Here is a 21,441-nt window from a genome sequence, read left to right as displayed (position 1 = left end):
TGTGTAAGGACATCAGGGATAAAATTGTAGACCTGCACAAGGCTGGGATGGGCTACAGGACAATAGGCAAGCAGCTTGGTGAGAAGGCAACAACTGTTGATGCAATTATTAGAAAATGGAAGAAGTTCAAGATGAAGGTCAATCAGCCTCGGTCTGGGGCTCCATGCAAGATCTCACCTCGTGGGGCATCAATGATCATGAGGAAGGTGAGGGATCAGCCCAGAACTACACGGCAGGACCTGGTCAATGACCTGAAGAGAGCTGGGACCACAGTCTCAAAGAAAACCATTAGTAACACACTACGCCGACATGGATTAAAATCCTGCAGCGCACGCAAGGTCCCCCTGCTCAAGCCAGCGCATGTCCAGGCCCGTCTGAAGTTTGCCAATGACCATCTGGATGATCCAGAGGAGGAATGGGAGAAGGTCATGTGGTCTGATGAGACAAAAATAGAGCTTTTTGGTCTAAACTCCACTCGTCGTGTTTGGAGGAAGAAGAAGGATGAGTACAACCCCAAGAACACCATCCCAACCGTGAAGCATGGAGGTGGAAACATCATTCTTTGGGGATGCTTTTCTGCAAAGGGGACAGGACGACTGCACCGTATTGAGGGGAGGATGGATGGGGCCATGTATCTCGAGATCTTGGCCAACAACCTCCTTCCCTCAGTAAGAGCATTGAAGATGGGTCGTGGCTGGGTCTTCCAGCATGACAATGACCCAAAACACACGGCCAAGTCAACAAAGGAGTTGCTCAAGAAGAAGCACATTAAGGTCCTGGAGTGGCCTAGCCAGTCTCCAGACCTGAACCCAATAGAAAATCTTTGGAGGGAGCTGAAAGTCCATATTGCCCAGCGACAGCCCCAAAACCTGAAGGATCTGGAGAAGGTCTGTATGGAGGAGTGGGCCAAAATCCCTGCTGCAGTGTGTGCAAACCTGGTCAAGACCTACAGGAAACATATGATCTCTGTAATTGCAAACAAAGGTTTCTGTACCAAATATTAAGTTCTGCTTTTCTGATGTATCAAATACTTATGTCATGCATTAAAATGCAAATTAATTACTTAAAAATCATACAATGTGATTTTCTGGATTTTTGTTTTAGATTCCGTCTCTCACAGTTTAAGTGTACCTATGATAAAAATGACAGACCTCTACATGCTTTGTAAGTAGGAAAACCTGCAAAATCGGCAGTGTATCAAATACTTGTTCTCCCCACTGTATATACCTCTCAAAATGATCTCCATCTATCCCTCAAAATGCCCCTCCATATACCCCTCAAAAATGCCCCTGCTGATTTTGTAAGTTTGCCCACTGACAAAGATCAGTCTATAATTTTAATGGTAGGTTTATTTGAACAGTGAGAGACAGAATAACAACAACAAAATCCAGAAAAACGCATGTCAAGAATGTTATAAATTGATTTGCATTTTAATGAGGGAAATAAGTATTTGACCCCTCTGCAAAACATGACTTAATACTTGGTGGCAAAACCCTTGTTGGCAATCACAGAGGTCAGACGTTTCTTGTAGTTGGCCACCAGGTTTGCACACATCTCAGGAGGGATTTTGTCCCACTCCTCTTTGCAGATCTTCTCCAAGTCATTAAGGTTTCGAGGCTGATGTTTGGCAACTCGAACCTTCAGCTCCCTCCACAGATTTTCTATGGGATTAAGGTCTGGAGACTGGCTAGGCCACTCCAGGACCTTAATGTGCTTCTTCTTGAGCAACTCCTTTGTTGACTTGGCCGTGTGTTTTGGGTCATTGTCATGCTGGAATACCCATCCACGACCCATTTACAATGCCCTGGCTGAGGGAAGGAGGTTCTCACCCAAGATTTGACGGTACATGGCCCCATCCATCGTCCCTTTGATGCGGTGAAGTTGTCCTGTCCCCTTAGCAGAAAAACACCCCCAAAGCATAATGTTTCCACCTCCATGTTTGACAGTGGGGATGGTGTTCTTGGGGTCACAGGCAGCATTCCTACTCCTCCAAACGCGGCGAGTTGAGTTGATGCCAAAGAGCTCCATTTTGGTCTCATCTGACCACAACACTTTAACCCAGTTCTCCTCTGAATCATTCAGATGTTCATTGGCAAACTTCAGACGGGCCTGTATATGTGCTTTCTTGAGCAGGGGGACCTTGCGGGCGCTGCAGGATTTCAGTCCGTCACGGCGTAGTGTGTTACCAATTGTTTTCTTGGTGATTATGGTCCCAGCTGCCTTGAGATCATTGACAAGATCCTTCCGTGTAGTTCTGGGCTGATTCCTCACCGTTCTCATGATCATTGCAACTCCACGAGGTGAGATCTTGCATGGAGCCCCAGGCCGAGGGAGATTGACAGTTCTTTTGTGTTTCTTCCATTTGCGAATAATCGCACCAACTGTTGTAACCTTCTCACCAAGCTGCTTGGCGATGGTCTTGTAGCCCATTCCAGCCTTGTGTAGGTCTACAATCTTGTCCCTGACATCATTGGAGAGCTCTTTGGTCTTGGCCATGGTGGAGAGTTTGGAATCTGATTGATTGATTGCTTCTGTGGACAGGTGTCTTTTATACAGGTAACAAGCTGAGATTAGGAGCACTCCCTTTAAGTGTGCTCCTAATCTCAGCTCGTTACCTGTATATAAGACACCTGGGAGCCAGAAATCTTTCTGATTGAGAGGGGGTCAAATATTTATTTCCCTCATTAAAATGCAAATCAATTTATAACATTTTTGACATGCGTTTTTCTGGATTTTTTTGTTGTTATTCTGTCTCTCATTGTTCAAATAAACCTACCATTAAAATTATACACTGATCATTTCTTTGTCAGTGGGCAAACATACAAAATCAGCAGGAGATCAAATACTTTTTTCCCTCACTGTACCCCTCAAAATGTCCCTCCATATACCCCTCAAAATGTCCCTCCATATACCCCTCAAACAGCCCCTCTATATACCCCTCAAATTGCCCCTCCATATCCCCCTCAAAATGCCCCTCCATATACCTCTCAATGTCCCTCCATATACCCCTCCGTATACCCCTCGAAATACCCCTCCGCATACCCCTCAATGCCCCTCCATATACCCCTCAAAATGCCCCTCCATATATCCCTCAAAATGCCCCTCCATATACCCCTCAAAATGCCCCTCCATATATCTCTCAATGCCCCTCCATATACCCCTCCGTATACCCCTCAAAATACCCCTCCGCATACCCCTCAATGCCCCTCCGTATACCCCTCAAAATGTTCCTCCATATACACCTCCATATACCCCTTAATGTCCCTCCATATACACCTCAAAATGCCCCTCTATATACCCCTCAAAATGCCCCTCAAAATTCCCCTCCATATACCCCTCAAAATTCCCCTCCATATACCCCTCAAAATGCCCCTCCATATACCCCTCAAACAGCCCCTCGATATACCCCTCAAACAGCCCCTCTATATACCCCTCAAAATGCCCCTCCATATACCTCTCAATGCCCCTCCATATACCCCTCCGTATACCCCTCCGCATACCCCTCAATGCCCCTCCGTATACCCCTAAAAATGTCCCTCCATATACACCTCCATATACCCCTCAATGTCCCTCCATATACACCTCAAAATGCCCCTCCATATACCCCTCAAAATGCCCCTCCATATACCCCTCAAAATGCCCCTCTATATACCCCTCAAAATGCCCCTCTATATACCCCTCAAAATGCCCCTCCATATACTCCTCAAAATGCCCCTCCATATACCCCTCAAAATGCCCCTCTATATACCCCTCAAAATGCCCCTCTATATACCCCTCAAAATGCCCCTCCATATACCCCTCAAACAGCCCCTCTATATACTCCTCAAAATGCCCCTCCATATACCCCTCAAAATGCCCCTCCGTATACCCCTCGAAATACCCCTCCGTATACCCCTCGAAATACCCCTCCGCATACCCCTCAATGCCCCTCTGTATACCCCTCGAAATGCCCCTCCGCATAGCCCTCAAAATACCCTTCCGTTTATCCCTCAAAATGCCCCTGAAGAGAGGCATAATAATGTGTTTCCGGGGGAGGACCCATGGACCCCCCTCTAAAATTCCCACCCAATATCTGCACCACAATTTCGCCCTTAGTGTAGTAATTTCTAAAATACTTTATTGGTACAGTATGATGAAAAATGCATTTGTATTGCCAAGAATAGTATAGTAAAGTTATTATATAACAAGCTTTGCCTAATACCACTGAGGAGAACACATAGCCGCATTGATGAAGTGGGTTCTGAAGAGTGGTTTCATACTGATAAGAACTGTAATACTGATGCTCTTTCTTATGTTTTGCTGGCAAATACTTAGGTCTACTCTATGAGTAATGAGCGTAGTTAACCTCTCTGATCCTAATTTATGTGGCTAATATGACATGGAAATATTACTGTGTCCTGTTATTGGTCCTCTCCTCCAGCTCTCTTTGCGTCCCAAATGTATGGGTATGGGCCCTGACCAAAAGTAGTGCACTAAATAAGGAATAGGGTGGTATTTGGGATATAGCCCCTGTCTCTCATTAAGAAGGGTAAATAATGGGGTCATCCCCCAGGAGTTCCCTACTCACTATTCCATCCTCCCTTTCAAGTTGACACTCTGGTTAATTGACGGTTCAAACTCCAAAATAAGGGTGAAATACCTAATTAACACAGAATTTGCAAACTATTATTGTGAAATAGATAGGAGGCAGTCCAGTAGCTCCCTCTCATGTTGGCTAGGGGAGACCATACTATACCTTATGTTGGGTTGACATGAGAGACGCGGTTACACAATGTATAGATAGAAGCCAGCTCCCTTTTACACTGGCTAGCGTCAGTTGGCCCTAGAGATGCCGATATAGCAATGTGTGTGGCAAGCAGCAATCGATAACCACATGACTTATTCAGTACCCATCCTGAGCCTTTCTCATAAGAGTAATGGGGACTGGTTCCCCCTACAGTCACCTGCCTATTGTAAAGGAAATCAATGGAACCCACTTCAACTGAAACTTAAAATGAAAAGTGAGGTCTGAGGTCCGAGGTGGCATTGGAATTTTCAAAAACAAAGAGTTGTGTGCGATACTACAGTTTTTTTGTTGTTGTTGTTTTTTACACCTAAGTTTATACTATAGCATTTGACATCTGTCTTGGAGTGAAATGTACTTTCTTAGCATTGTTGCCTAACTTGAAAGGCTGAGAAGCACCTTCAGTTTCTTTAAAGCAGGTTGACGTTTATTGGAATGAGTGTTGTCCTGGAGGCAGAACTGAGATTCCTCTAGATAGGCCAGCTGCAAAGTCAAAATTGGCTATATTGTAAAAATTCATGAAAACAAAAATGTGCTTTTTGGTCTTAATTTAACTTTAGGGTTAGGCATTAGGGTTAGCAGTGTGTTTAAGGTTAGGGTTAAGGTTAGGTTTAGTTTTCAAATCGGATTTTATGACTTTGTGGCTGTGCCAGCTAGTGACCACGCTGCAGAGCTGCCTCTAGAACAAGAATCATGACGAAAAACGCGAATCTGTGTCTTTAAAGGGGGAGGATGAGCCATGCATCTGGTGAAGTGGAGCGTTAAGCCCAACAAATTGCACTGTTTCCCTGCTGAGGAAGCTCAGTATGCTGCATCTCATTTGTGTGTGTGTGTGTGTGTGTGTGTGTGTGTGTGTGTGTGTGTGTGTGTGCGGTGTGTGTGTGTGTCTATGATGAAGCCCAGGAAGCAGCATCTCATTTGCTCCTGGAGTGAGGTGTCCCTTTGAAATATGCCATGAGTCAAGGTGCAAATCCCTCCATTGCCTGCCCCCTGCCTGAAAAGCCTTTGCTCATGGAGAGAGAAAGAGAGAGAGAACAACATTCATCCCTACAACTCAAACTTACTAAACCCTGTCTGAGGAAACAAAAAACACGCACTAGGACTTTTGACCGATACTGATACTAGACTGCTGCTGTCATCGACTTAGCTAGCTGGGAAGAGTAGTGTCTGGAGTTAAAAAATCCTTAAAGCGGTTCTTAGGATTTATCAGAATGTGTGCAGACACTTTATGCTAAGTACTTTTAAAAGATACGTAGTCAAACTGTGAGTAGATGAGAGTACTGTAGTTGTGAAATCAGAATTAATTTCATTGACAATTTTTCTAATTCTCTCCTCATGTCAGCTAAAATTAACAGAATGTTATTCAGTACAGAAAGCAAGTAACAAGGATGGTAAAACGCAGCTAAATCTAATAATTATCTCAGTCAACAGCAGGGACGGCCTGTTCAATAGGGCGATATGGGCGACGCACTGCCAAACGGGAAAAGGAAGGGATTTTTTTTCTAATCAATTATATCACGGCAACAGTAGTTATCAGTGTTGTAATCTATACGTCTGATCTGCCACAGTGCCACACTGCCACTAAATGTCGAATCAGGCTAAAGTCGTGCTTCAAATGGCTCCACCCCCTTTTGGGGCGATTTCAGTCAGATTGAAAATCGCCCAGAACTTCTGTCATAGACTCCCATGTAAAATCTATTTTTTTCAAATTTCAGAGCCTTCAATACAATCTCAATGGGTGTCTGTGGGCTTGCACTTACGCGCTTTCGTCATACGTTACGTAACCATGAACGTAACTGAGAAAAGAGTGGATTGTTTGAAAGAAGTTCCTTTTTGTCGGCGAACAAATGAAGATAAATTGGCAACGAAACAATTAGGACCTCCCAGACCAAATTTAATAATTCAACAGGTTTCTACTAAAGGCGGAAAGTCCTACACCCGAGGATTTTCCAAAAATTGGTACGAACGAAAAAAGACATTGCCACTCACTCAACTGGATGACGAGGGATACAGGCTAGCTGTCCGCCGCCACAACGATGAGGTTAGTGTTGATAATCACAAGTTTACTGGATGTGGATATGGTGTAATAAAGGCAGTTTATTCAGAGGTAAATATATCTGGAATCGCGTTCACGGACCCGTTCGTCAAACTCTTAAAAATGAACTTGGGCTGGGAATTGCCAGGAACCTCACGATAAGATATATGCATCAGCATTGCGAGTCTCATGATTCTATACGTATTGCGATTCGATACTGTGATTTTATTGCGCACCATATGTCTGTTGCAGAGGGATCAGAAAGCCATGAGAACGAGTTTTGATCAGTCATGGAAATAAAAGTGCTGAAAACAAATTGGCTCCCAATGTGAGAACAAGCTATGAAGGAACAATAATGGTGTTTTGGTGCAGGTACAGCCAACTAGCGCTAAAATATTGCGATATTGTCAATACAGTATATCGTAAAGTATCACTATGTAACTCGATTTCTTTCACCCCAATCCCTCAAATTAACGGTAAATAACTGAATTGTTTGCCCCACATTTAGCTAAGATGATTAGCTAGCCAGCTAAAATGTTTTAGTTAGTTAGCAGTCGCATCTACAATAGTTTACTGTCAATAACATGTCTCCAAAAATGACGTGGTGTCTCCAATTGTGTTGACATTTTACAATTGCAATGCGCATCCATGAGTATCCACTTTCTGTAGCTCAGCTGGTAGAGCATGGTGCTTGTAACGCCAAGGTAGTGGGTTCGATCCCCGGGACCACCCATACACAAAAATGTATGCACACATGACTGTAAGTCGCTTTGGATAAAAGCGTCTGCTAAATGGCATATTATTATTATTATTATTATTATTATTATTATTATTATTATTATTATTATCTGAAGAGAGCCCCGAAACATTGTGTGCAGACATTTTATGCAATAAATGAAGTAGGTTCAATCTAGTAGTTCTGATCTTCTGATTGGTCCTGATGAGTTGGGCGAGGTCCCCTGCAGGCTACTGTCACTGTTGCATTGGCTCTGAGTCGGGTTCTCTGTCTTCAAATGTTCAGCCTAAGAGAGGGGATTTTTGTGTGTGTGTGTTTAACAGTGATGATGTGTGTGTGTGTGTTTAACAGTGATGATGTGTGTGTGTGTGTGTTTGTGTGTGTGTGTGTCCTCAGAGCAAGAACTCGTGAGTTGGAAGAACTGAGAGGCCTATGGCGTGGGTGTTGTCCTTGGCCACCTGCTGACAAGGCTGACAAGATAGGACCCTTTTGTCCATTGTTATTGGATAGGAACATAACTTATAACCAGCTCCTGACCTAAATAGATCTTAGCACAACATTTTACTCAACATATCATATTCCATATTCACTATAACAAATATATTTACTACGACATTAGCAAGAACCGCCACATCCTCAGCCGGCTAATCCAGTGTGTGAAGTTTTGCGTGTTTGAGTTAGCTTTGCGAGGCAAAGATGAAACTGAGGGCTCCACCAACCCTGGTAAGCCAACACTTTTGAGATCAGTCAATAAATGCTTCTGGTATTGACTTATATGCTGCCCCTGTCTTCATGTTGTTGCTGGACATATCTTTTTTTAAATGTGTGTAGGTCACCTAAATCATCAGAAAAATTGCCCCTCCTGAGAATTTTTTCAGGAGCCGCCACTGGTCAACAGTATAAAGCTAAGCTGAGCTGTTCCTGCCTTCCACTGTTTCATATATTATTCATTGATAGTGAAAGGACTCTTATGAGGCTATTTGGGAGTTGGCTACATGGTGTACGGGGCTGCGTCTGAAATAGCACCCTATTCCCTACATAGTGTGCTACGTTTGACCAAAGTCCATGGGCCCTCGTCTAGCCTCTGCCAACGTGAGCGAAGCCTGGGAGCCGAGGGTAGGCCTGGTAAAACGTAGCACACTATACAGGGAAAAGGGTGCCATTTTAGACACAGCCATTATGGTCTGGTCCCACTGACTTACCCTGATGTTGTCCTCCTGGCGGTACTGTTTCCAGTTGCAACCCGTGTCGCTGAACATGAGGAGGAAGGAGGAGACCCAGTCTGAGCTGCCGTAGCGACCCTGCGTGGCCACGGCTGTGATCTCTGTCCGCTCCCCCAGGTCCACCTCCAACCACTGGTACTTATTAGACTCCACAGGAGCCCAGCCTCCAGCACCTGCAGGAGATACCACACATTGTAACTCTTTGGGCCAGTTTCCCGGACACAGATTAAGCCTAATACTGGACTAAAGAGCATTTTCAATGGAGATTATCCAATATGTAATTTATTGTTAATAATAATCTATTAATAGATTGTTGCGCTGCATTGTGCCTCTCAAAATAAAGTGCTACCGTGAACCATATAAGAGGAGCACACGCGTAAGACATAATCAGTGGACACATACAGTACAGTGTACAGTACATGATCAGTTCAGTGTATATCCTCAGTGGAAAGGAAGCAGTTCAGTGTATATCCTCAGTGGGAATGAAGCAGTTCAGTGTATATCCTCAGTGGGAATGAAGCAGTTCAGTGTATATCCTCATTGGGAATGAAGCAGTTCAGTGTATATCATCAGTGAGAATGAAGCAGTACAGTGTATATCATCAGTGGGAATGAAGCAGTTCAGTGTATATCATCAATGGGAATGAAGCAGTTCAGTGTATATCATCAGTGGGAATGAAGCAGTTCAGTGTATATCATCAGTGGGAATGAAGCAGTCCAGTGTATATCATCAGTGGGAATGAAGCAGTTCAGTGTATATCATCAGTGGGAATTAAGCAGTTCAGTGTATATCATCAGTGGGAATGAAGCAGTTCAGTGTATATCATCAGTGGGAATTAAGCAGTTCAGTGTATATCATCAGTGGGAATGAAGCAGTTCAGTGTATATCATCAGTGGGAATTAAGCAGTTCAGTGTATATCATCAGTGGGAATTAAGCAGTTCAGTGTATATCATCAATTGGAATGAAGCAACCTTGCACTGGGAGACCTAACCTGAAAACATCAACATCCATTACAGAGCTGGTGGCTAAACGAGGATGCATGATCCACCATCAGGTACTGTGCACACAACCTGATGTTTATTTCAAGACATGCAAACACATGGGAGAAAAACTTCTCAGGTGTCATTGATATTCAGGGCTATTTATGAGCACCAGTCACTCTACATTGTATGATAAAGAAAAGCAGTTTATTTCACGCAGCAGATTGGTTTAAATGTGCAGAAGTGTCCTCCTAGACAATCCAAGTCTCTCATGGGATTCACATTAAAGTAACCACTCAAACTGGAGCTCTGCATGGTCATGACTGTAGTAGTGTTTAGAGTCAATCCCCTAAACAGACACTTATCAAGTGCAGTACCATTCATTGATAATTAGCTGCTTTTTGGGGAGAAAAATGTACTGACTAAGTCGTTCTGGATAAGAGCGTCTGCTAAATTACCAAACATTAATGTAAATGTAGATAGAAAAACAATAGAGAAATCTGATCAACAGAGTGTCATATTCCATGAAACATCACAACTGGTTGTGGAACAGGAACAGGTATTTGGCTTCTGCAAGAGCCAGAAGGAGGGAGAGAGGGAGAGCAGGAAACCAGCTGGATAGAGACATGAGGAGGAGGGAGAGAGGGAAACCAGCTGGATAGAGACATGAGGAGGAGGGAGAGAGGGAAACCAGCTGGATAGAGACATGAGGAGGAGGGAGAGAGGGAAGCCAGTCGGATAGAGACATGAGGAGGAGGGAGAGAGGGAAGCCAGCCGGATAGAGACATGAGGAGGAGGGAGAGAGGGAAGCCAGTCGGATAGAGACATGAGGAGGAGGGAGAGAGGGAAGCCAGCTGGATAGAGACATGAGGAAGAGGGAGAGAGGGAAGCCAGTCGGATAGAGACATGAGGAGGAGGGAGAGAGGGAAGCCAGTCGGATAGAGACATGAGGAGGAGGGAGAGAGGGAAGCCAGTCGGATAGAGACATGAGGAGGAGGGAGAGAGGGAAGCCAGTCGGATAGAGACATGAGGAGGAGGGAGAGAGGGAAGCCAGCTGGATAGAGACATGAGGAGGAGGGAGAGAGGGAAGCCATTCGGATAGATACATGAGGAGCAGGGAGAGAGGGAAGCCAGCTGGATAGAGACATGAGGAGGAGGGAGAGATGGAAGCCAGTCAGATAGAGATGTGGAGAAGTGATGAAATGGCACTCTGTAGAATGGAGACGCCACCGTGAGAAAGCAGGGACGACAGGATGAGAGGTGTGCTAATGTCTGTGAGAGAGGGGAAGTACAAAGTGCCGCCTCAGAGCCCCGGACGCCAGATGGACGGAACGGGAGCAGAGCTGTCTAGAGGAGGTGCCCAGGCTTCCAGCAGGGTCGGCACAAAGACATAACAGAAGACAGCTAGAGGGCCCAGCACAGAAACTACTCAAACCGCAGCTGCCAATAGAAATGGCCCAATAAGCTGCAGAGTGCCTTACTCTATACAGAGAGAGAACACACAGAGCCTTTTAAGTACCCAACACAAAGACACCGAGGTTAAAGACCATTTAACATTTGGTACCAAGTTGATGGCATCTAACTAGGCTGACGCAAATAATCTCCAGGAACTGGTAGGAATCCTACAAGGATTTAGGGACCAGATTCCCTTGATTCTCCACACTTCTCCCAAAGTGTGCACTTGCAGACTACCCATATTACTTAGCCTACATGTAAGGTTTTACTAAATTGCATCCTTCGGCACCTGCACCGAAGATAATCTAGTTAAATTCTATATACAGTAGACATTTACTACGTACACATTGTGTATTATGACCTGTGTTGACTTCCTTCTGGACTCAAAGTGATGGGGTCCCTTTATATTCCTACTTTACTGTTTATATAACCGTCTGTCTGGTCTGGTCCGGGGCAAGGCAACAAGCTGCCTGTAGCTGTTGGCATTTAGGACATGAGGCAGCGAAAGGCCTGGTTTAATAAGTACTTAACTTCAGTAGCAGACAGACGTTGCCATTGACACAGCGATGAGAGGGAGAGCGAACACGTTGACCTTTGTTCATTACGGTATAGAGATGGTGATGGTATAGAGATGGTGATGGTATAGAGATGGTGATGGTATAGAGATGGTGATGGTATAGAGAGCGGACATGCAGGGAAGATGAAGAGGAGGAGGATGCACAATACCAGGAGGGCATCCAGCGACGAAGACAGAAGACCAAGACAGCATGCGTCCCAAATGCACTCTGGCCCAGGTTGAAAGTAATGCACTACATAGGGAATAGGGTACCAAAAGTAAAGCACTATAATAACAGGGTGCCATTTGGGACACAAACCAGAGACAGAATAAAGGGGTGTGTTCTCAAGCAATTAACACATTCATGTTTTTATTCTGTCTGTAAAATTGGCAATTATTGGCTACCACAGGAAGGCTCATAAGCCTGCTAATGGTTGCTGGGAAGGCCTGTATAGGTTTGCGTTCCAAATGGCACCCTATTCCATATTTAGTGCAGGGCTCAAAAGTAGTGCACAGTGCACTACGTAGGGAATAGGATGTAATTTGGGACATATCCCTGGATTCCCATTGTGTTCTTGCCCTCTCAGTCTGCAGTGCTGTCTGTTCAAATCAAGGAAATCTCCCCTGATCTTCTCTTTAGTCCCTGACTGGAACGGACAAGGCTGTGCATGGTTATTAGGGTTAATGTAGGGTCAGGAACGTGGTCATTATACCACTGCTGTGCTGCTGCCCATTAAAATCAACACATCATACACAGTGCTTTCAGACATTATTCATAACCCTTGACTTATTCCACATTTTGTTGTGTTACAGATTTTTTTTACCTTTATTTAACTAGGCAAATCAGTTAAGAACAAATTCTTATTTACAATGACGGCCTACCAAAAGGCAAAAGGCCTCCTGCGGGGACGGGGGTTTAAAAAATAAATAAATATATAAATATTGGACCAAACACACATCACAACAAGAGAGACAACACAACACTACATAAAGAGAGACCTAAGACAACAACATAGCATGGCAGCAACACACGACAACACAGCAAGGTAGCAACCCAACATGAAAACAACATGGTAGCAACACAACATGGTAGCAGCACATGGTACAAACATTATTGTGCACAGACAACAGCACAAAGGGCAAGAAGGTAGAGACAACAATACATCACACGAAGCAGCCACAACTGTCAGTAAGAGTGTCCACGATTGAGTCTTTGAATGAAGAGATGGAGATAAAACTGTCCAGTTTGAGTGTTTTTTGCAGCTCGTTCCAGTCGCTAGCTGCAGCGAACTGGAAAGAGGAGCGACCCAGGGATGTGTGTGCTTTGGGGACCTTTAACAGAATGTGACTGGGTGTTGTATGTGGAGAATGAGGGCTGCAGTAGGTATCTCAGATAGGGGGGTGTGAGGCCTAAGAGGGTTTTGTAAATAAGCATCAACCAGTGGGTCTTGCGACGGGTATACAGAGATGACCAGTTTACAGAGGAGTATAGAGTGCAGTGATGTGTCCTATAAGGAGCATTGGTGGTAAATCTGATGGCCGAATGGTAAAGAACAACTAGCTGCTCGAGAGCAATGTATAAATTACGTCTCCGTAATCTAGCATGGGTAGGATGGTCATCTGAATCAGGGTTAGTTTGGCAGCTGGGGTGAAAGAGGAGCGATTACAATAGAGGAAACCAGGTCTAGATTTAACCTTAGCCTGCAGCTTTGATATGTGCTGAGAGAAGGACAGTGTACCGTCTATCCATACTCCCAAGTACATGTATGAGGTGACTACCTCAAGCTCTAAACCCTCAGAGGTAGTAATTACACAGGTGGGGAGAGGGACATTGTTTTTACCAAACCACATGACCTTTGTTTTAGAGGTGTTCAGAACAAGGTTAAGGGCAGAGAAAGCTTGTTGGACACTAAGAAAGCTTTGTTGTAGAGCATTTAACACAAAATCCGGGGAGGGGCTAGCTGAGAATAAGACTGTAACATCTTCATATAAATGGATGAGAGAGCTTCCTACTGCCTGAGCTATATTATTGATGTAAATTGAGAAGAGCGTGGGGCCTAGGATCGAGCCTTGGGGTACTCCATTGGTGACAGGCAGTGGCTGAGATAGCAGATGTTCTGACTTTATACACTGCACTTTGAGAGAGGTAGTTAGCAAACCAGGCCAAAGACCCCTCAGAGACACCAATACTCCTAGCAGGCCGACAAGTATGGAATGGTCTACTGTATCAAAAGCTTTGGCCAAGTCAATAAAAATAGCAGCACAACATTGCTTAGAAGGGCAATGGTGACATCATTTAGGACCTTTAACCTCTTAAGGATCACACCCTTTTTTTCAATTTTCGCCTAAAAAGACATACCCAAATCTAACTGACTGTAGATCAGGACATGAAGCAAGGATATGCATATTCTTGATACTATTTGAAAGGAAACACTTTGAAGTTTGTGGAAATGTGAAATTAATGTAGGAGAATATAACACATTAGATCTGGTAAAAGATAATACAAACAAAAAAACATTTGTTTTCAATTTGTTTTTGGTCCATCATCTTTGAAATGCAAGAGAAAGGCCACAATATAATATTGCAGTTTAGACGCAATTTAGATTTTGATCCAGTGAAGCATTGCAATACTGGACTATTTTGTATCAAGTCTGCCCAAATGTGCTGAATTGGTCAATTGATACATTTTCAAGTACATAACTATAGAGAACATACAAAAATGATATGGTAATACAAAATGTAAGTTTACACACTCCCAGGAATGTCATACATGATGTATCATTGGCTTATACACTAACTTTCACATATCTAGATGGCTGGGCGGGGTGGGTGTGAAGCCAGAGACAGCAGGGGTTCAAACTGTAGAATCCAGTTCCTACATTTGAATATAAAAATGGATTTGATCAAACAAAACTATGCTACATTTGATCTCTGGGACCCTTAGGATGACAAATCAAAGTATGCTGTTACTTACAACACTCATGCTAATTACATTAGCGCACGTTCGCTCAACCGTCCCTTATCCGGGACACCGATCCCGTAGAGGTTAAGGTTGCAGTGACACATCAATAACCTGAGTGGAAACCAGATCGCGTACCAGAGAGAATACTATAGATATCAAGAAAGCCAGTCAGCTGAATATTCACACGTTTTCCCAACACTTTTGATAAACAGGGCAAAATAGAAATTGGCCTATAACAGATAAATCAAATCAAATCCACATGCGCCGAATACAACAGGTGTAGACATTACCGTGAAATGCTTACTTACAGCCCTTAACCAACGATGCATTTATTTTTTATTTTTTAATAAAAAAGTAAAATAAAACAACAACAAAAAAGTGTTGAGAAAAAAAGAGCAGAAGTAAAATAAAATAACAGTAGGGAGGCTATATACAGGGGTGTACCGGTGCAGAGTCAATGTGCGGGGCCACCGGCTATGTCACGATCGTCATATGGAACAGACCAAGGCGCAGCGTGATGAACAAACATACTTTAATTAGTTAAAGTTTAAACACAAAACAACAAACGACTCGTGACGTCCAACGGTATCAATGACCGAACACGGAACAAAAACCCACAAACACAAAGGGAAAACAGACAGTTTATATATGGCTCCCAATCAGAGACAACCAGCCAACAGCTGACACTCGTTGCCTCTGATTGGGAGTCACTCAGGCAAACATAGAAATCAACAAACTAGAACCCCCAACATAGAAATAAACACATAGAATAAACACACCCTGGCTCAACAAATAGAGTCCCAGAGCGAGGGTGTGACAGTACCGCCCCCTAAAGGCGCGGACTGCGACCGCGCCTCAACTAAACAAAACAGGGGAGGGCTGGGCGGGCATACCTCCTCGGCGGCGGTTCTGGCTCCGGCCTTGACCACCACCCTCCAATACACCCCCCATAGCGCCCCTGGTCCAGTCTGGCCCCGCCGGCCGGAGCCGAACTGGACTTAGCAGGAGCGGTTAGCTTCAGCTCCATCGTGGAGCAGTTGACCGGTACCTTACCAGGCACCGGTGACCCAGGCACGGGTTGTGCTGGACTGACGACGCGCACCCCTGGCTTGGTGCGTGGAGGAGGAACGGGCCTTACCAGGCTGACGACGCGCACCCCTGGCTTGGTGCGTGGAGGAGGGACGGGCCTTACCAGGCTGACGACTCGCACCTCTGGCTTGGTGCGTGGAGGAGGAACAGGCCGGGCCGGGCTGGCGACGCGCACCGTAGACTTGGTGCGAGTGGCAGGAACAGGCCGGGCCGGGCTGGCGACGCGCACCGTATACTTGGTGCGAGTGGCAGGAACAGGCCGGGCCGGGCTGGCGACGCGCACCGTATACTTGGTGCGAGTGGCAGGAACAGGCCGGGCCGGGCTGGCGACGCGCACCGTATACTTGGTGCGAGTGGCAGGAACAGGCCGGGCCGGGCTGGCGACGCGCACCGTATACTTGGTGCGAGTGGCAGGAACAGGCCGGGCCGGGCTGGCGACGCGCACCGTATACTTGGTGCGAGTGGCAGGAACAGGCCGGGCCGGGCTGGCGACGCGCACCGTATACTTGGTTCGTGGAGCAGGGACAGGCCGGGCTGGGCTGTCGACGCACACCGTATACTTGGTGCGAGTGGCAGGAACAGGCCGGGCCGGGCTGGCGACGCGCACCGTATACTTGGTGCGAGTGGCAGGAACAGGCCGGGCCGGGCTGGCGACGCGCACCGTATACTTGGTGCGTGGAGCAGGGACAGGCCGGGCTGGGCTGTCGACGCACACCGTAGGCTTGGTGCGTGGAGCAGGGAAAGGCCGGACCGGGCTGGCGACGCACACCGTAGGCTTGGTGCGTGGAGCAGGGACTGGCCGGACTGGGCTGGCGACGCACACCGTAGGCTTGGTGCGTGGAGCAGGGACAGGCCGAACCGGGCTGTGGAGACGGATAGGAGCCCTGGAGTGAAGAGCGGCCACAACCCGTCCTGGCTGAATGCCTACCCTCACACACTCTGTGTGAGGCATCCGCACAGGACGTACAGGGCGGTGTATCCGTAACCTGGTGGCCTCCAGAATCCGCCCCTTTTTTGCCTCCGTCAGCCCCGTCGTCCATGCCGTGTGCCCCCCCCTAAAAATTTTCTGGGGTTGCCTCTCGACCGCCCGACGACGACCCTGATCACGCCGTTGCTCCTCTCTACGGCGCGCCTCCACTGTCTCTTCTCCCGGCGATGGCGCTTCCTCCCATGTCCAGCCCAAGAGCTGACGCTGGACACGCTGCTTGGTCGTTGCATGGTGGGCTTTTCTGTCACGATCGTCATATGGAACAGACCAAGGCGCAGCGTGATGAACAAACATACTTTAATTAGTTAAAGTTTAAACACAAAACAAGAAACGACTCGTGACGTCCAACGGTATCAATGACCGAACACGGAACAAAAACCCACAAACACAAAGGGAAAACAGACAGTTTAAATATGGCTCCCAATCAGAGACAACCAGCCAACAGCTGACACTCGTTGCCTCTGATTGGGAGTCACTCAGGCAAACATAGAAATCAACAAACTAGAACCCCCAACATAGAAATAAACACATAGAATAAACACACCCTGGCTCAACAAATAGAGTCCCAGAGCCAGGGTGTGACAGGCTAGTTGAGGTAGTTGAGGTAATATGTACATGTGGGTAGAGTTAAAGTGACTATGCATAAATAATTAACAGAGTAGCAGCAGCGTAAAAAGATGGGGTGGTGGTGGGGGGGGGGCAGTGCAAGTAGTCCAGTTAGCCATGATTAGCTGTTCAGGAGTCTTATGGCTTGGGGGTAGAAGCTGTTGAGAAGGCTTTTGGACCTAGACTTGGCGCTCCGGTACCGCTTGCCGTGCGGTAGCAGAGAGAACAGTCTATGACTAGGGTGGCTGGAGTCTTTGACAATTTTGAGGGCCTTCCTCTGACACCACCTGGTATAGAGGTCCTGGATGGCAGGAAGCTTGGCCCCAGTGATGTACTGGGCCATACGCACTACCCTCTGTAGTGCCTTGCGGTCGGAGGCCGAGCAGTTGCCATACCAGAAGGTGATGCAACCAGTCAGGATGCTCTCGATGGTGCAGCTGTAGAACTTTTTGAGAATCTGAGGACCCATGCCAAATCTTTTCAGTCTCCTGAGGGGGAATAGGCTTTGTCGTGCCCTCTTCACGACTGTCTTGGTGTGTTTGGACCATGATAGTTCGTTGGTGATGTGGACACCAAGGAACTTGAAGCTCTCAACCTGTTCCACTACAGCCCCGTCGATGAGAATGGGGGCGTGCGCAGTCCTCTTTTTTTTTCCTGTAGTCCACAATCATCTCCTTTGTCTTGGTCACGTTGAGGGAGAGGTTGTTATCCTGGCACCACACGGCCAGGTCTCTGACCTCCTCCCTATAGGCTGTCTCATCGTTGTTGGCAAACTTAATGATGGTGTTGTAGTCGTGCCTGGCCATGCAGTAATGGGTGAACAGGGAGTACAGGAGGGGACTGAGCACGCACCCGTGATGGGCCCCCGTGTTGAGGATCAGCGTGGCAGATGTGTTGTTACCTACCCTTACCACCTGGGGGCGGCCCGTCAGGAAGTCCAGGATCCAGTTGCAGAGGGAGGTTTTTAGTCCCAGGATCCTTAGCTTAGTGATGAGCTTTGAGGGCACTATGGTGTTGAACGCTGAGCTGTAGTCAATGAATAGCATTCTCACGTAGGTGTTCCTCTTGTCCAGGTGGGAAAGGGCAGTGTGGAGTGCAATAGAGATTGCGTCATCTGTGGATCTTTTGGGGCGGTATGCAAATTGGAGTGGGTCTAGGGTTAGGATCAGCTTGATCTCCCCCTTTAAATGAAGGACACACCGTGGCTGCCTTCCAAGCAATGGAACCTCCCCAGAGAGGAGAGACAGGTTAAAAAGGTCAGAGACAGGCTTGGCCATCTACACACAATACCCCATAATGACAAAGTGAAAACATGTTTTTAGAAACTTTTGCAAATGAAATACAAAAATATTAATTTACATAATTATCCACACGCCTTTGCTATGATCATCCAAATTGAGCTCAGGTGCATTGAATTTCCTTTGATCATCCTTGAGATGTCACTACAAATTGAGTCCACCTGTGGCCAATTCCATTTTTTGGACATGATTTAGAAAGAAACACATCTGTCTATATAAGGTCCAACAGTTGACAGTGCATGTCAGAGCAGAAACTATACCATGAAGTCCAAGGAACTGTCCGTAGGTTTCTGATTGAATTGTGATGAGGCATATATTTTGGGAAGGGTATAAAACAATTTCTAGAGTGTTGAACGTTTCCAAGAGCACAGTGGTCTCCATCATTGGGACATGGAAAAAATATGGAACTACCCAGACTCTTACAAACTGAGCAACCGGGCAAGAAGGACCTTGGTCAGGGAGGTGACCAAGAACCCACTCTGACAGAACTACTGAGATGGGAGAACCGGCCACAAGGACAACAGCACTTCACCAATCTGGGCTTTAAGGGCGAGTAGCCAGACAGAAGCCTCTCCTAAGAAAAAGGCACATAACAGCATGCCTGGAAAATGACACGTGAAAGACTCTGAGATCATAAAGCAAAAAATTATGTGGTCTGATGAGACATAAATGTAACTCTTTGGCCTGAATGTAAAGCGCTATGTCTGGAGAAAACCAGGCACGGCTCATCACCTGTCTAACACCATCCCTACCGTGAAGCATGGTGGTGGCAGCATCATGCTATGGGGATGCTTTTCAGCGGCAGGGACTGGGGGACTGGTAAGGATAGAGGGGACAATGAATGGAGCCAAATACAGGCAAATCCTTGATGAGAACCTGCTTCAGAGTGCAAACGACCTAAGACTAGGGCGAAGGTTTACGTTCCAACAGGACAATGACCCCAAGCATACAGCCAAAGCAATGCTGGAATGGCTTCAGAACAACAATGTGAAAGTCCTTGAGTGGCCCAGCCAAAGCCAATAATTCAATCCCATTGAAAATCTGTAGAAAGACTTGAAAATTGCTGTTCACCACCGCTCCCCATCTGACTTCACAGAGCTTGAGTAAATCTGCAAGAAAGAATGGGAGAAAATTCCAAAATCCAGATGTGCAAAGCTGACACAGACATACCCAAGACTACTCAAAGCTGCAATCGCCGCCAAAAGTGCATCTAGAAAGTATTGATTCAGGGGTGTGAATACTTATGTAAATGTATTATTTATGTGTTTCATTTTCAATACATTTGCAAAAATTTCTAAAAACATGTTTCCACTTTGTTATAATGAGGTATTGTGTGTAGATGGGTGAGAAAAAAAATATTTAATCTATTTTGAATTCAGGCTGTAACACAACAAAATGTGGAATAAGTCACGGGGTATGAATATTTTCTGAAGGCACTGTATCTGACTAAAAGTCTGAAAATAGTAACATTATCAGTGGCATCTAATCATTTGTCCATAATCAACGCTTTGGCTATATCAACCATAAAAGTTTTTTGTGGGCAAATGTTCATAAAAAACAACAACAAATTTGACAAATATAATATTTTACCCTTGAAGCCAAACCCTGTTACATTTCTCTAATGCAATATCTACTACCCAGTGGGAAAAACTTGTTGAAATGATATCACAACCAGATCACAACCTTGTAAACTGGTTGAAATGATGTCATGATTTCAACCAGATTTGCTTTGTGGGAAGTACCCCAAAGAGAGAGCCATGGCTGGTTACCACACTGAGTGGAATTACACAGTACTGCAAACACTATCCTTTTCTAAGGTTCTACAAAATACAACTTTTCTTTTCTTCACAGATCAGTGGTGAATTCCATCACGAGTCACCAATGTAGCTGTAGGGTTTCAAAATTGAATAATCCCTTTACTCTCTGTTCCAATAAATCTCTACCCTCTGTCTTTAGATTTGGTCATATTGTGTATGACAGGCCTTCCAACCAGGAAGATAAAATCACTCAGACTTTTCTCCTCTTCCTGTTATGGGCTGCGTCCAAAATGGCACCCTATTCCAGAAATCATCCACTAGATTGAGCCGCGGGACAATTATTTTCTTCAGCGGATGGTGAGGGGGCCGGAACATAATTACAAATCATTTGTAGACTAAAACAAAATGTCGGCACTTTTTCTATAATGTTTTATGAGATTGGAGAACACATTGGGAGGGATCGTCGACCATTCCTCCATACAGAATCTTTCCAGATCCTTGATATCCTTCGGTCTGTGCTTATGGACTGCCCTGTTCAATTCAAACCACAGGTTTCCAATGAGGTTAGTCTCGAGACTGGCCATTGCTAAATGTTGTGGTCAATTAACCATTTTCTTTGTGGATTTTTATGTGTGCTTGGGGTCATTGTCTTGCTGGAAGATCCAGAGGCAACCAGGTTTTTGGCTAAAATGTCCTGATACTTGGTAGAGTTCATGATGCAGTTGACCTTAACAAGGGCCCCAAGGTAAGAGGTTATTTTCTGCATATGCATCCTTCTTTCGAGGCCAAACCCATCTCTGGTGTGCATGGCCAAAGAGCAATTTCGTAATCTCATCTGACCATTAAGCAAACTCCAGGTGTTTACATTTGTTGGTTGCTCTCAATAAAGGCTTTTTTTATGGCAACCTTTCTAAATAGCCTATAGGCATGGAGGTGGCATCTAATTGTAGATTTGGAGAGATGTGACCAAGA

The 21,441-nt window shown here is 45.6% G+C and overlaps 1 protein-coding gene across 1 annotated transcript in view; it reads right to left on the bottom strand.

The window, feature by feature from the left end:
• Positions 1-21,441, bottom strand: part of LOC311135819 (contactin-associated protein-like 4) — a gene marked incomplete at both ends in the record, with an annotated part of 230,799 nt that overhangs the window by 151,481 nt on the left and 57,877 nt on the right. The window contains one exon of the mRNA XM_084169857.1: positions 8,757-8,950. Coding sequence (XP_084025983.1) covers positions 8,757-8,950 — 194 coding nt within the window. The remainder of the gene's footprint in view (positions 1-8,756; positions 8,951-21,441) is intronic.

This window comes from Coregonus lavaretus (genome assembly GCF_964263955.1).
Source record: "Coregonus lavaretus genome assembly, chromosome: 10".
Taxonomy (NCBI): domain Eukaryota; kingdom Metazoa; phylum Chordata; class Actinopteri; order Salmoniformes; family Salmonidae; genus Coregonus; species Coregonus lavaretus.
Note: the sequence above shows the minus strand (reverse complement) of the source record. Positions and strands in the feature narration are given on the sequence as shown.